At 39.4% G+C, this 17143-nt stretch overlaps 1 protein-coding gene across 4 annotated transcripts in view; it reads left to right on the top strand.

The window, feature by feature from the left end:
- The window catches only part of KIF20B (kinesin family member 20B), a 225634-nt gene that overhangs the window by 163361 nt on the left and 45130 nt on the right, over window positions 1-17143 (top strand). For all 4 annotated transcript variants that reach the window (XM_073596389.1, XM_073596391.1, XM_073596390.1 and 1 more), the window contains 7 exons: window positions 3487-4609; window positions 5608-5746; window positions 6567-6689; window positions 7100-7160; window positions 9795-9920; window positions 12062-12201; window positions 15453-15608. In XM_073596389.1, coding sequence (XP_073452490.1) covers window positions 3487-4609; window positions 5608-5746; window positions 6567-6689; window positions 7100-7160; window positions 9795-9920; window positions 12062-12201; window positions 15453-15608 — 1868 coding nt within the window. The remainder of the gene's footprint in view (window positions 1-3486; window positions 4610-5607; window positions 5747-6566; window positions 6690-7099; window positions 7161-9794; window positions 9921-12061; window positions 12202-15452; window positions 15609-17143) is intronic.

A 17143-nucleotide genomic window follows, 5' to 3' on the forward strand; every position in this document is an offset into this window, starting at 1 on the left:
TATTGTTTTTCATGAGACTGCTGGGTGGCTGTTTGTCATATTTAACCCTGTCTGTACTGTGCCGGCAGATCTTCATTATCAATGGTAACTAGATTTGAACACTCTATCCTAACAAAGGTGTTGAGTCTTCTTGCATTGTATGTTAACAAGGACAGACCTGGGACAGGCTCACTGTAACATTGTTCAAAAAACCTTGCTGTCAGCCATGATACCTCCTGGGAAATATTTGGTATTTTCTCAAATTTGACTGCAAAAATGGAAATAAGTTTTGTTTGCTTTTTTTGCAGCATATATATTTGTGTCTGTTTGTGCACATTTGAGACCATTTAATTTAGATTTCTTCTAATATCACTAATTTTCACAGTGTTGTGCTGCTGATCATGTTTCTATCTAGCCCAAGCTTGTGTGTGCTAAGGAAACAGTTGCCATGTATTAAGTTGAACGATTCATGGTCTTGTATCCAATTTTGTCTCCAGTGGCTTTGTGTGCATCATAAACCTAATGCTGTATAAGGTATGCAGCCATGTGTTTATTTTATTTTTTTAAGGCAAGGCTGAAATGTCCTCTTTCAGTCAGATGCTTAGTTAGAGATCTAGCACACGGACTTTACTCCTTTGCCCCAGCTTGTTCATCCTATTAGTTTCCTGCAAGGCACAGCAGAATTTCAGGCCATATGTCTCTTCCAGGCTTGTGTTAACAGATTTTAAATTGGTCTTGTGACAGGTGAATGCTGGCCTTGAATGTAGGGGGAAAAAAAAAAGTCAAAGGACTGCATCATATCCTGTGATTAAAGTGTCAATGTATAGTTATCTGTCAAGAAGAAACCTACTACTTACCTTGACAGATAACACTGTCCAGACATAGCTGAACCAAAGATATTATGTGATCTGCATGAAGAAAGGTGAAATCTTTTTATATCTGAACCACAAGCAGGCAGTTTACACAATTCAAATTAATGTATCAAAATGTGCTTGTTATACAATTTGTATTTAGGTTGAAACCTTTTATTGGCTAACTAGATAGATTGTGATGCACACTTTTGAAGCATGCAGGCCTCCTCTTCAGGCATTATGAACTGCATGCTTTCGAAAACTTGAACTTTAACCACTTGCCGACCAGCTGCCGCAGTTTCACTTTTTTTGCCTTACGTCGCTTGACCTCTTGGCCACTAGGGGCGCGTACGCCCGCAGGGGGTGCCAGGAGCCGATGCGAGCGCGATGACTGCTCGTGACAGAGCGAGAACCGGGGTCTGTGTGTGTAAACTCAGGGGAGTAGAGACAGATCTTGTGTTCAAACTATGTATAATTGTCAATGGTCCAAAAATGTGTCAAGAATGTCCAGTCTGTCCACCGCAATATCGCAGTCCCAATAAAAATCGCCACCATTACTAGTAAAAAAAAATAATAAAAATGCCATAAATCTTCCCTATTTTGTAGATGCTATAACTTTTGCGCAAACCAATCAATACATGCTTATTGCGATTTTTTTTTTTTTTTTTTTTTTTTTTTTTTTTTTTTTTTAATGTATAAAAAATATAAAAAATATGTAGAATACATATCGGCCTAAACTGAGGAAAACATTTTTTTTGATAAATAATGTGGGATGTTTATTATAGCAAAAAGATATTGTGTTTTTTCTTTTTTTTTCAAAATTGTCGTTCTTCTTTTGTTTATAGCGCAAAAAATAAAAACCACAGATGCGATCAAATACCACCAAAAGAAAGCTTTTTCTTTTGGTGGTATTATTGCAAAAAATAACAGGTCATTTTTTGCGATACAGCACTGCATCGCTTTAACTGACAATTGCACGGTCGTGCAATGCTGTACCCAAACAAAATTGACGTCCTTTTTTTCCCACAAATAGAGCTTTCTTTTGGTGGTATTTTATCATCTCTGCGGTTTTTATTTTGCACTATAAACAAAAAAAAGCAACGATTTTAAAAACACAATATTTTGTACTTTTTTTTTTCTATGATAAATATCCCCTTTTTTAAAAAAAAAGGCAAATTTTTTCCTCAGTTTAGGCCGATATGTATTCTTCAACATATTTTTGGTAATAAAAAACACAATAAGCGTATATTTTGAATGGGTTGCGCAAAAGTTATCGCTTCTACAATATAGGGGACAGATTAATGGCATTTTATATATATATATATATATAATATATTTTTTTTTTTTTTTTTACTAGTAATGGTGGTGATCAGCGATTTTTAGCGGAACTGCGACATTATGGCAGACAGATCGGACACTTTTGACACATTTTTGGGACCCTTGACACTTATACAGCCATCAGTGCTATAAAAAATGCACTGATTACTGTGTAAATGTCACTGGCAGAAAAGTGGTTTACACTAGGGGGCGATCAAGGGGTTAACTGTTCCCTCAGTGTGTTCTAACTGTAGGGGGATGGGACTGACTAGAGATAACAGATCGTTTGTTCCTAGCTAGTAGGAACTCGCAATCTGTCTCTCCTTCCCTGTCAGAACAGGGATGTGTGTTTTTACACCCACATCCCTGTTCTGGCTCTCGTGCCCCCGCCGGTCATGTGCCAACCTGCCACAGTATAATGACGGCAGGTCGGCAAGTGGTGAAAAAAAAAAAATATGTTACACTTACCTGCTCTGTGCAGTGGTTTGCCACAGAGCAGGTAAGTGTAACATGTTTATACATGTTATACTAACATATTTAACGTAAACATGTTTATATGTTTGTGCGAAACCACTGTGCAGTGGTTTGGCACAGAGCAGCCCGGATCAGTTTCTTCTTGGATCCCACGCTGGTGCTCCTGGCCTCTTCCTCCTGTCGGGTGCCCCCACAGCAAACCGCTTGCTATGGGGACACCCATTCACACATGGGGCTGAGGCTCGGCCCCGCCACGCCCCTCCGTCTCCCAATTGGCTCACTGGCTGCGATTGATGAGTCCCCGAAGAGGCAAGGTTCTCTTGGACATTGCTGGATTGAGAGGGGGCTCAGGTAAGTATTAGGGGGTGGGGGGGGCTGCTGCACACAGGTTTTTTACCTTTATGCATACAATTGCATGAAGGTAAAATACCTTGTGCCTTTACAGCCACTTTCAATGTAGGAGAGAGAAAATAGGATTTTTGTACTCAATCCAAAATCCTTTTCTTGAAGTCCATTGAGAGACACAGCTCTGACCCCTCTGTGTTTATGATCATGATCTCAGTATTGCTTTGCTACAAAACTGAGACAATCTGGCAGTGGGAGGGATTGTCTGGCCTATAGTTTGTTTTTCAATGTACAATCTTCCTGTACTGTAGGAACTGTACTTCATGTGTCCCTCAATAGACTCCAAGGAAAGGATTTTTCAGTGAGTACACTGTAAAAACAATGTTTTTATATTTACCATCAATTTTTTTTTTTTTTATTGTATGATCTTATCTTATTGGGGGCATATTTGTGTAGTCTGTGTGGCTTTTGCAAACTTGTTTTGTGCTTACTTAATCAAGCTTTAATTTCTATTTTTTAGGACTTCTGGAAAGTAATGATGCTAGCATGGAAAGCAATTACAAGCGAAAAGACTCCCTAGGGAACATGGAGAACATGGACACACTCCAAAAATTAGAAGAGGTTAGGGCTGAAAATGAACACTACAGAGTGGAAGTAGTCCACCTAAATCGGACTATTGACGAATTAAAAGTGAAACTAGCTAGCTGTGAAGAACACATTACTGATTTGGACTCAAAAAATAAAACCATGGCTTGTGAGCTGCAGGCAGAAAAACGTTGTGCTTCCACTCTGGAAGGGACTGTTGAGATGTTAAAGCGGGAAATAGATCACAACAAAGAAAGTACTGCCAGTAAGGTTGCCCAAATTAAAACTATTCAGAGTAAGCTGGATGATTTTAATAAAAATGAGACCAAGCCAGACACTGAGGCAGAAGGTCTTAATCTAAGTGATTCAGTTCAGAACTCATTACAAAAATGCCTAACATTTGGTGGAAGTGACAGTCTAGTGGAGAAAATGGGATCAGGAAGAGAGAGTACATTTTACAACGCTATAGAAGGGTTATGGAGGAAGTGTCAAGAAGTTCTTCAGGAATCTGCCAAAAAGAACAAACAGATCCAACATCTCAAAAAAGAGCTGGAAGACCTAAAGAACAAAATGACTGAACTCCAGAAGGCAAAAGACACCTTACAAGCCCATCTCCAGGAGGCTCTTTCTCAAGGCTCTATTCTAAGGAAGAATGACCAACTTATTACTGAGCTGCAAAAGCAGTTGTTAGAAGCTTCCAATGATTTGGAGAGACTTCAAAAGCAAGAAATGGATTACAAAAATGAGGCAATGTTGAATAGCCAACAGATAAAAGATCTGAGGCTTCTTGAGGACTCTTACAAAGAAAAATGTAAAAAGCTTAGCAGCTTGGAAGACCAGACCAATGAAAAATCCGTTGCATTTCTGTCACTGGAAAAACAGTTGGCAGATATCCAAGCAGAACATGCAAATTGTGAAAATAACCACCAGAAATTAGCTGTTGAAAAGGGTGAATTAGAACTGAAGATTAAACAGATGGTGGAAGAGCTTTCAGGTGCTCAGAATGCAAAAAATGATAAAGAGAAGCAAATGGCAGAAACATCAAAAGAAATTGAGCTGTAAGTTTAATGCACGCTAAATGGTGTCAGTGTATTTGGAATAGTCCAGATCTTCTGCTTAAAGGCAGAAATTTGAGTACAAAAAAATGTACCTTTTAATTGTTAATGTTTTGGTTTTCTTAGCCTGATGTACTTTAGTCATTAAACCAATAAATAGCTTTTAGATCCTTTTTACACTGAGGTAGTTTTCAGGCGTTTTAGCGCTAGAAATGACACACGCAAAGGGCCTTAAAACTGCCTCCCATGCTGCACAAATGTGAAAGCCTGAGTGCTTTCACACTGGGATGGTGCGCTTGCGGGACGTTAGAAAAGTCCTGCAAGCAGCATCTTTGGGGTGGTTTGAGAGCGCTGTATACAGCGCTCCTAAAATGCCGTGTACAGCGCTCCTAAAAAGCCCCTGGCCATTGAAATGAATGGGCAGCATTATGGAAGTGCCACAACCCAGGCGCTTTTAACCTCTTCAGCCGCTAGCGGGGGTTAAAAGCGCCCCGCTAGCGGCCCAAAAACGCTGCTAAAATGAGGCCCCAGTGTGAAAGGGGTCTTACAGTCCCCGCATACAAACGAGTTCCGTTCTGAGAGCACATTCGATCAATTTGTAAGTCCAATAAAGTTAGCCTAGGTACCCAATCAACACAATCAGCCCAATAAATTACTATAATAGGTTTATAACATATTTCACACAAATAATACATGGCAAAAAAGGTTGAAATATAGATGCAGAACTGTATACAGTAAAATACACAGAACCACAACCACCAGAAATTTGAACTAACTCATACGATTGGATATGCAAATGCATGTTCATATCTTTGAAAGTTAGCAACTTGACGGTTCATATGTAAGGGACTAACTGTTTTGAGATGCATGTAAATGTTAGTTTTATGCAACAGTGAAGTTTTTTTTTTTTTTTTGCTTCTGAAAAGATGGGTTCCACTTGGTTTATTATGGCTCATGTGAAACAAAGTCCTTTACCTTTTTTTTTCCATTATGTTATTAAGGTTAAAGAAAGACCTTTCACAACAAACCAATCAACTAAAAACAGCACAACTCGAGCTTCAGAGAAAGGAAGAGGACTATTCAGAGCTTAAAGAGAAGTTGGCTGATGCTAAAAAGCAAATGCAACAAGTTGAAAAAGAGGTCGGTGCATTTATATCTTTTTTTTTTTTCCCCCCCTTTTTTATGTAAAAAGGGAGTTCTACCAATCTCTCTATCTGTAGTATGATAAATTATGTTTTACTATATTCTGAATTGTATACCAGGGATCTGTTTCTGACGTTAACCTTCTTACAAACCCTTCTTAAGTCTTTCTAGCTTGTGATGTAATTGTCTGGACCTGTCTAGTATGAAAGCATGAAATGTTCTGAAGCTGTAAAATTCAGTCCCAGTCAGGACCTTGACTACATAGTATTACCCATACCAGCTTTCCTTGATAATGATCTTGATAATCTAACATCTTAATTGTAATCAATGTACAGCCTTGCTGATAGTACATAATAGATGAGATTTAATTGATCATATATTTGATCATATCTTTGGCTTTGTCATATATTTGGTTATTTGACTGTCAGACAGTGCAGCCATTCCGAGAGCAACATGTGAAGCTGCACTGCAGCCCCCACTGGATTCTAAGGCTACGGGTTGGGTGCTCAGGCTGAACAGACCCTCCATTCATCTCCAAAGCTGAATGCATGCAAGGAAAAAAAAGCCAGCACTCCAGTATAACAGCATAAATGAACTTTCTTTAATGTAAGATGATAAACTACAGTTGATGCATTTCAGCCATTAGACCTTTGTCAGCCTAGCTGCTGAAACGCGTTGGCTGTATTTTATTTTAAATTAAAGGAAATACATTTAAGCTCTCATATGCAAATATGAGTGCAGTCATACCAGCTTGTTTTTTTGTTTTTTTTGTTTTGTTTTTTGTTTTTTTTACGTCAACTTTGTTTACTTGTTTCAGATCTCTGCTATGCGTGAAGAGAAGAAGACCCTAACCAATAAAATTAATGATTATGAGAAACAGAAGAAGCAGATGTCTAGTGAAATAGAAATGAAACAGAGGACTATTCAACAGCTTAGTAAGGTAATCATATACTAAGGATCTGCAAAGCTTACCTGCAGGGGATGGATGCTTAATTCCTACTTATGTTTGTAAATGTAGCATTGTTTTAAGACTGATTACCAACTCAGAAATATTTCAAATAAAGAACATTACATGTCTAAATCTCTGATAAAGTACTGGAAGCAGTTAGAAACACATGCAAGCATGGACTTCTAACTGTCTTGAATTATTAAATGTTTCCTGAAATGTTCTCATTCCATTCTTGTTTACAGATTACACATGGTAGCTTCATAACTGGGACATCTACCTAAATCAAACTGGTTAATCATTCTGACATGGAAGAACTTGTACATAGTGATCAGTGTATGATTTATGTTCTCATAAAAGTTGCTGTGGCATAGCTGATATGCATATACTTCTTTTTTTTATAGGAACAGCGTAATAATGAGAAAAATGGAGACACGATGCAGCTATACCAAAAAGCATGTGAAGGTAATGAGTTCCATCTATTATCTACACACCTAAAGACGTGCATGTGATCTTTACATTAAGCAACATAAAATATTATACACTAAAAATGGACTATGTGTGTCTGCATCAAGAATGGCATGAAAGACTGCATAAAAGACTGTATATATTCATTTAGAAATAGAGTCACTTCTCCTCATAGAGACTTATCTCTTTTTTTCCCTGGAAATAAAACGAGCTTGTGTTCACTATAAATTTCCCAAGCCAAACTCAGATTTTTTTTTTTTATTTTTACCTAAAGGTATGCTTACAACAAAGCTTACCTGTTGGTAAAATAAATACACTATCTCCTAAGTGTGCACGGTTTAGGAGATATTCTAGCGAGCAGCAGCTGGTGATCTCATCAGTGAAAGCGCTCTGAAAAAACGGCATACCCGTGTCGTTCCTTTAGAGCTGTGTGCTGTGGCTGAGACTCCCGCGTGGCTTCGCGAAGGAAGACTGGGTGAAGATGGAACCCTCTGCAACAATGACAGCGCCCTGCTCGAGGGCTTCGTTTTAAGGGAAGTCTTTCATAATGTGCTAGTATGCGATGCATACTAGCACATTGTGACATTGCGTTTCAGGGTAAAATGTGTGATAACTTCTGATTGGCTATTAGTGATCAATAGAAAAAGAGGTGATTACTAGTGATTTAAACAGGTGATAGCTGCTGAACACTTATACCTATAAATCTAGGTACATCAAATAAAACAAAAGTGCTAAATGTTATGCTAAATTCATAAAAGATTGATATTTGTGCAACATTGTGAAAAAAAAGTGTCCAAAAATACACCATGACATGTATTAATCAGTGCATCTCCAAAGTGAGTATCCTATTGAGAGTGGTCAAAACTCGCTCTATCAGACAGTAAAGCTGGATCTCCTGGAAGAAATAAACACAAAAACAGGAACCTCCTGGCAGCAATGGAGATATCCAGCAATTAGAAAAGCTCATACTCGCTCTCAGCAGAATATGAGCTTATCTGATTGCTGGTCATTTGTAAAGCAAGGGCTCTGTGACGGGAGGGCCTGTGGAACTCAGAATCCCTTGGAAAGTAGGGGATGCCCTTGTTTCAGCTCCCAATACACCTCTTATGTCTAAGTCACCCTGTGCTATCCTGGCACAGGGTGAGTGAGAATATATATCTTGGATTGCTTAAAATGGGACAGTAATATTTATCCCCAATATCTCCCAGGATATATATGTAAAGACTATTATTGGTTTGTTTGATTCTGAACTCAACATGTTAATTGAGTGAGCTGATCACATTAGCCTCCAGGACTGGCTAGGAGACGAACAGTCTACTCCTACTATAGTTGTTGATGACTAGGCTGAGGAGGGGGTGAGAACACGGTTTGTATTGTGCATGGTAATTAGCTCCTGCTATTGTGAAAATGTCCTGTGGTTGTACTTATGACAATGTATAATGTACTGTGTGAAGCTCGGTGACCACAAGTCTGGGCAAAAGGTCATGTTAGATAATTAGCTCATGTTAATTAGGTTAGGTTTTAGTCACCCTGCTGTATATATATTTGTGTGAGATCTCAAATAAGAGTTAGTCCATGTTAGCATCTAAGCAAGTGTCACCTTGTTTTATGCTTGGGAGCAGTTGGAATATCTGATATCTGTATCCAGACTACAAGGAAGTGGTATACTGACGGAAGCACTCAAGTGGAGTGTGGGACGTTCCGTGACAGGCTCAATTTATTGTGAAGTGTCGCACTTGCATAGTTAAACTTGCAAGATAGCATGTAAAAAACATCAGAAACGAATACAGGTTCTTTCTCCAGTAACCAAAATGGCAGACGTTCGACCACGCATGCGCAGTAGTGTGCCCGCGGCTCCTTACGCGTTTCATCAGATTACGTCGTCAGGGGTACCTGAAAGCGAGATGGAGCTTATTTGATTGATGGACACATCTCCATTGTTTCTGGGAGGTTCCTGTGTTGGCGTTTTTTCATTCCATTTCCATTAGGATTAATGGCACCCCCATGCACTGGAAACCGCAGTGCACTTGCGGTTTCCACGTGAGCTGTGTTTTCAGAAAAGGTGCATGGTCCGTTTCCCTGTTTTTCAAGAGGCACAGCAGCCCATTCAAATGAACCTGGCCTTAATACATTTTAAAATGTTTGTGTGTATTTATTTATTACAGTATTTGTGTATAAGTACAGTGTGTGTGTGTATGAGATATATATACACACACACACACGTGTGTTTTGAGCTTTGGAATAGGCTGTGCACACCTATGGTGAGAACCCTTCATAGTTTGCTGTGGTGTGCTAGCTATCGGCTAAGATATACTTATAGAAGGTATAACCTTCTAGATTGTAAAGTAATAGATGTGACTTACTGTGTTTATACCGTATGTAATGCTGTATCTCACTCCAGAATGTGGTGCATACCTTGTATGAGCTTCTGTTCTGTAATATGATAATGTATTTTTCTTATGTTAGTGTATATTACAAAAATCTGCACATTATAGATACTGTGATAGAATGTCAAATGATTTTACTGAAGTGCTTTAGCTGTGAAAAAGTTGCTGTACTACAGGAGTTGACATAATTGTTGCATAAAGATATGGGAAGGGTGAAAGTTGAAGCTTCTTCTGTCTGTCTCAGATGTGAAGGCAAAGGAAAAGCTAATTGAAGACATGAAGCTTACACTCCTAGAGCAGGAACAGACTCAGGAAGAACAAGAGCAGGCACTGGAGGCCAAAGTGGAAGAAATAGAAAAATTTGCTGCAGGTATGTTGTCTTGGAAACTTAATCATTTTAATAAGGAAGTTGTTTTTTTTTTTTTTTTTTACTGCTTTACAATACATTAAATGTTGGTCATGCTAATCGGCTGAAGCTTTTTATATACCATTTGTTATATTACAATGTATCTGCAATGAATAACCGAAAAGTCCATTCATTCTGCAAAAGCTACAGCTGGTAAATTAGTGTGCATTTGCGACCCCTTACCTGTAGTTGCATTATTAATTCAGCTCAGGGAAATGGGAGAAAATACTAAATCAAGGCATATCGTGCCCCTGGGGAGAAATTAATTTAGGAGCCCAGTGATGCCAAGACCTCCAGTGACTGTGGTACTAATGCAAAATGTCAACTATATATATCAGCCATTGTTCCCTCGGTATAATATGCTACCACAGTTTGTACAAAGCTGTGTTTACTATAGGGGCAAGTGTTCTGAATTAGCACTATTGATAGAGGTTACCCTACTGAAAGTCCACGTGGTTATGGTCATTCCTGAATGCAGCTTATTAGGGTCTATCCTAGATATGAATGTGCAAGTGGTTTACAGACAGGGCCCCAGTTACCTCCTGTGCAAAAAGATCCTTAAAGTGGTTCTAAAACCTAAACAATTTGTTACATTAATTTTTTTCCTTGCATTAAGGTTAATAATGTTCCAGTACCTGTATTGCCCCTCGTACAGTACCTGTATTGTCGTCACTTGATCCAGTGCTGTGCCCATCTGTAGCAGCTCTTCCCGCTGTTTAAGGCTTTGCTGAGGCAGCTCCCGCTGCTATTAGTCAAATCCTGTGATAAAGGAGCTGGAGGGGAGGGGAGGGTCGAGGCTGTGCTGTCTGAATCAATGGATGCAGGCAGTGTGGCTCAGGATCAAGCTCACAGGTATAAGAAGTGGCCTCCTATGGTGGCACATTATAAATTGGAGGCGCCAAGAGTGCCACAGGGTGTGCCCAGAAGAAGAGGATCTATTTCACAGAGCAGGTAAATATACAAATATAACATATAAAAAAAAAAAAAAAAAAAAAATTCCCCCACTCAACCTCCCTTCCCCATCCTGCTGCTCGCCGCTGTTTCTAGGGCTTACCATTTCTGCCAGTTCACCTGAGAAACAATCTGATGGTGTGGCCGGCTGCTCCCATAGGCGATCAAAGAGTAGATACTCTTTGATCATCTCTATTGCCTTTGAGAACCGGAGCGACGTTATGAATTCACTTCCGGTCCAGGCTGGAAGTAAATAATTACTTTTTTGATCTTTTGTTATTAAAAAAAAAAAGAAATTATTTGTTGATCTTTTGCTTTTAAAGGTTTGGGATCTTTTTGACCCCAGATCTCTCCATAAAGAGGACCTGTCATCCTTATTGCTATTACAAGAGATGTGTACATTGCTTGTAATAAAAATAAAAATGATCCAAAAAAAATGAAAAGGACAGTGTAAAAATAAAAAGTAAAATAAATAAGAAAAGAAGTGGAAGCGCTCCCATTCCTCCATGCTCGCGTGCAAATTGTATTCGCACCACACATGTAAGGTATCACCACGAACGTTAGAATGAGAGTAGTAATTCTAGCACTAGACCTCCTCTGTGACTCTAAACAGGTAACCTGTAAAGTCATTTAAAACGTCACCTATGGAGATTTTTGAGCACTGTAGTTGACGCCATTCCACAGCCGTGCGCCATTTAAAAGTGTGACATGTTGAGTATCTATTTAGTCGGCATAACATCTTACAAATTATACAAAAAATTGGGGTAATTATTGTTTTTTGTTTTTTTTTATTAAAGTGTAATTTATTCAACAAAATTGAGTTTGCAAAACAGCTGCGCGGATACCATGTGACGTAAAAAGTTTTTAACAGACGCCATTTTATTCTCTAGCATCTCTGTAAAAAAAAAATGTATAATGTTTGGGGTTAGACGTAATTTTCTAGCAAAAAATACGGATTTAAACTTGTAAACACAAAGTGCCAGAAAAAGACTGTCCGGCAAGTGGTTAATGTGCTCACATACAATCCAAATGCAGCATCTCCCATTTTTAGGTTTGTATATAGAGACTAGATAACACACATCCACACCTTTTACAAGTAAGCATTTTATACTAGCTGTTTATTCCATATGTGATGTACAGTTTTCTTTTTACAGAATTGGAATTGTGGAAACAAAAGTTTAAAGAACTTGAAAAGATCTCTAGTAAAGAAATCCTGACAAAGATAAGCTGTGAGACTAATAATAACATAGAGACTGTCAGCACAGAGGTCACCAAACTACAGAAACAGCTAAATGTAAGTTGGTAACTGTTGTGTCAGACACATTTTATTGATCATGTGCTGATCTAATTCTGCAATAAGGACCATGAATTCTGCATATTACAGCATGTTTTGAGGGTAATTTCCCCCACCCCTTTCTTTCTGTCCTTTTTCCATTTATCTGTTCTAACTAAAAGAGAAGTATAGCCAAAGCTCGTTTGGCTGTACTTCTCCTGTGGAAACAGGTCACAGGAGTGCAAAACGAACTGCACTCCTGTGACCTGTTTTCAGCCCGCTCTCTGCTGACGTCACGGATGTCAGCCCAGGCACCGCGTCATCGCAACAATGGGAGTCGGGATCAGCCAGGTGCCTGGACTGACACTCCTCTCAGTCTCTCAGTGAGTCGCTGAGAGCCTAAGCTGTCCGCCCCTCCACCGCTCAGAGCTCCAATGAGGGAGCAGAGCAGAGAGCTGTGACTGACAGTCTGCAGCTCTCTGCTCAGGGAACTGTCAGAACCGAGTGATCGGCAGTGTTCGATCGCTTGGTTCTCAGTGCAGAGGCGCCGGGGGACAGATGCAGCATCCATCTATGTAAGTATAACTCTAAAAAAAAAAAAAAAAAAAAAAAAAAAAGCTCAAACCCATACTTTTCTTTTTCAAGACTTTGTTATTTACAGGCAGAAAGCTTCTTGTGGAATGGTTCACATCTCATTTTCGGTAGTTTTACATTGCTGTCTACTCGGGCAGTTAACTTCTTGATAGAGCTGCATGATTCTGGCTAAAATGAGAATCGCAATTTTTTTTTTTTTTTTTGCTTAGAATAAATATCACGATTCTCTCAGGATTCTCGTGGTGTAACATCTTTTTTCACATTATATAATATAAAATTGGGCTAACTTTACTGTTTAGTTTTTTTTTTTTTTATTAAATTAAAGTATATTTTTTCAAAAAAAATAATTGCGGTTAAAAAAACCGCTGCGCAAATATGGTGTGACATAAAATATTGCAACAACCGCCATTTTATTCTCTAGGGTACAAGAGAGAAAAGGACGGCACCCTCTAAATGCAGCATGTATGATAAAAATATTTATTACAATGGATAAAAAACACTCACATTTGAGTTGCTATAAACCAACATATAGAATAGTTTCATCCGCGTGTTCCCTTTGGGATGTGGGTTTCACGGGCCAGTGGAGGGGATCCTGGGATATGAATCCTATGATCTGGGTCCTGGTAGTTGTTCGGGTGGTGCTGTGGGTGCTCAGAGCCTCCGGGCGGGAACAGGGTAAGGCGGGCGGTGCTTCGCGTCCGGAGCATGCTCCTTCAAGCCTGATGAAGGAGCACGCATGCTCCGAACGCGAAGCACCGCCCACCTTACCCCGTTCCCGGAAGTGAAGACACAGAACAGCACGGCGCTCCACGGAGGATCCATGACTGACGTCCTAGCCGCCCGGAGGCTCTGAGCACCCACAGCACCACCGGAATAGCTACCAGGACCCAGGTCACAGGATTCATATCCCAGTATCCCCTCCACTGGCCCGTGAAAACCACATCCCCCGGGAACACGCAGATGAAACTATTCTATATGCTGGTTTATAGCAACTCAAATGTGAGTGTTTTTTATCCATTGTAATAAATATTTTTATCATACATACTGCATTTAGAGGGCGCCGTCCTTTTCTCTCTTGTATTGTTTCAGAGCTCCTCCTAGCTTTTATAGGCTGGCCGCCTTCTACATACTCAGCATTCTGTTTATCCTTACATGGACTAATACCTGAACTTGTTGTGAAACATTAATCATTACCACCAAGTTCCCTCTCCCAGGAACCCTAAACCCACTCACCTACCCCCTTGCCTTTACAGTTATGTGTACCTAGCTACATCCAATGTGCGCCATATTAACCCCCTGATTGCATATTTATTCCCTAGGGTCTCTGCTAAAAACAAATATATATATTATGTTTGGGTGCTCCAAGTAATTTTCTAGCAGAAAATTATGGTTTTTACTTGAAAGCAACAAATGTCAGAAAAGGTTTGGTCTTTAAATGGTTTAAACGTCCCTCATCTACACGCTGGAGTTCTTTCCTTTGATAAAAGAACAAAAAGATACTTTTTGTCTTTTTGTCTTATTGTCTTGTTGTAATAAAACTTGGCAGGCTGCCCAGATTTTTTTTCCATCTGTGAGAACGCTCTGCACTTGTTAAAAGGAATCGTGACATGCTGTTTTGAAGATCAGGAAGGGAAAAAGATTGCGATTTTGATTCTTAACGATTAATCGTACAGCTCTACTGCTTGATACGAAGTAGGACAACAATAGTACTTCTGCTTCATGTTGCGGGTTTGGATAAAGAATGACTTGATGTCACCATAGACAGACAGATCTAATAAAGAATGAGAAGTTCTGCCCTTTCTCAAAGCTGCCACTGTATGTGTTTTTATGACCATTACTGGTTCTGATTTTACTGCAATATTGTCTTTGGGCTGTCATTTTTTTTCCCTATAGAACTATTTAGGACTGATTTTCTATTGTTTACAATACCTGGGAGCCAGCTGTACCATATCCCATAGGCTACGCAGCTGTAGCTTGCATACAGTGCTGCATATTGTTATAGCCATCTTACAACATGGTGTGATAAGTTATACCTGCCTACAGAGCCTTGATGTGATCTTATGTGATGACATCCCTGCTCTACTTATCTGTTGGAAGATTCATCATCAGTGACAGGAGCATAAACACATAAACAAATCATACTGTCCTGAACTGTAGTTTTGTAGGATACTTTCATTCATGCACTTGGCGCTATATAAATACTTTATAATAACAATGTCTGAGAAGATGCCCAGATGTCACACAAGTATGTATGCCCCTATGGCAATGTGCATATGGACTTTAGGCAGATGGTGTATTTCTATTTAAACTGGGAATCCTCTTGATACGACACCGCTGTTAACGGTGAATGAGATTGATGTCTGCAACAAAAAGAGAGGTATAGAGAACAGAACCTTCTGTTCTTCTGCTGTGGTCTTCTTGTTAGTCAGGCTGTCCACAGTGATGGGTCAAGAGTGAACCAAAGGAGGTGGTAGCGGTTGGGCCAGAGTTTACAACCACATAAGCTGGCCAGTGTTTTCATAACAAGAGTGATGTTTTGGAGTACGTGGGACACGTTATAGAAAGTCTGGAAGTGCCTGTTAAACAATATAAGTAATAGTTTATTAAGCCCAAAGGTATGCTTTAACTTGAAAATGTTTAAATGCACGTCGCTGTGATTTACTTTTACTTGCTTGTAGGAGTTTGAAGAAAAATACAACAGTGACAGAAAGAAATGGCTAGAAGAGAAAAAGTCTCTGATTGCCCAGGCTAAAGAGTCAGAAAATCATAGAAACAAGGAAATGAGAAAATTTGCTGAAGATCGAGAGCGTTATGTAAAGCAACAGAGTGAAATGGTAAGAACATTTAATGTTTGGTATCAAAATACAGTGAAAATCTAGGCCCTCTTCCACTATCTCGGCGCTATGGTGCTAATAAATCTTATAATAGTATAGGCCAATCAATAACCAGTGTGATTCAATCTTTCACATCGATTTAAAGTGTCAGCTGCCACTTAAAATGCAAAATGCTAAAAACACAATCCATACAATATAGTAAAATGTCCACAGGTACTCCAAAAGGTACCTCTGATTACTAAAGCGGCACTACTGTCATTGCTTATTATGACCAGCTTTCATATGATAATGGTACATGAGAAAAAAAAGAAGAATGACAGATGGTGATAAAAGTCCAGGGAGACGTGGATGGTGGTCCTAATGTGATATTGAAGATGTGCACCTCACACCAGAATCCTCAAGCCGTGCATCACTCTCCCCTTAGAGGTTCTCACTCACCAGAAAGATGAACACATCAAGCCTTGATATGTTAACCATGGCTGTCATCCACATCATGGAGGGTGTCAGAGCTGTACTGGATCTCCCATAGGTACTTCCCTCAGAGGAAGTTGTGATGATGAAACGCATCAGATCGTGACCTTACGGCGACCAGAAGTGACGTTTGCATTCCACGGCCAGGAAAAGACAACTGGAAATAAGCGGTGGACACTGTCTTTTTTTTTAGTTTTTTGAGTCTCATGGCTTTCCTGCACTGTGTAGAACGATTTTTAATGCTGATGATTTAAGAACCATCTAATTGACAGATTTTATGGAATATGTCATTTTGAGTTTCATAAAGGATAGAGAAAACAGAATTACGCTATTTTGAGCCTTTTCTTCTGTCCTAGTACCTATGGGAGATCCAGTACAGCTCTGACACCCTCCATGACGTGGATGACAGCCGTGGTTAACATACCAAGGCTTGATGTGTTCACCTTTCTGGTGAGTAAAAACCCCTAAGGGGAGAGTGATGCACGGCTTGAGGATTCTGATGTGAGGTGCACATCTTCAATATCACATTAAGACCACCATCTGTCATTCTTCTTTTTTCTCATGATCCATTATCATATGAAAGCTGGTCATAATAAGCAATGACAGAAGCGCCGCTTTAGTAATCAGAGGTACCTTTTGAATTACCTGTGGCCATACAATATTGTATGGATTATGTAGTGTTTGGCATTTGTAATCTGAAGGCAATTTTCATGAACCATGCACCTTGTTAGCACTAAGCAAAGTGTTAATAAAGCAAAGCCTGTTTCACCTACTGTTCAAAAAGTATGCTTTTGTTTAGGTCTTTGCATCATGGTTTTTCAAAGCTAAGATGCTGTAGTTGGATACCAGTTGGGTAAATTACCTTCTGACGTGTTTTTTCTACTTTGAGAACATCTGTAATATTTCACCACTAAAACAGTACATAGTAATAGTCCCTTTAACAGTACAGCGTGGGGTTAAGCTGGAGTCCATTATTGAGTATTAAACATTGAACATTATGTGGGTTAGCGGTCAGTTTTATGCCTGGCAGTATGTGAAGAAAAGAGGGAGGCCTTGTCCAATAC

This window comes from Aquarana catesbeiana, linkage group LG08, assembly GCF_042186555.1.
Source record: "Aquarana catesbeiana isolate 2022-GZ linkage group LG08, ASM4218655v1, whole genome shotgun sequence".
In the NCBI taxonomy this organism is placed as follows: Eukaryota; Metazoa; Chordata; class Amphibia; order Anura; family Ranidae; genus Aquarana; species Aquarana catesbeiana.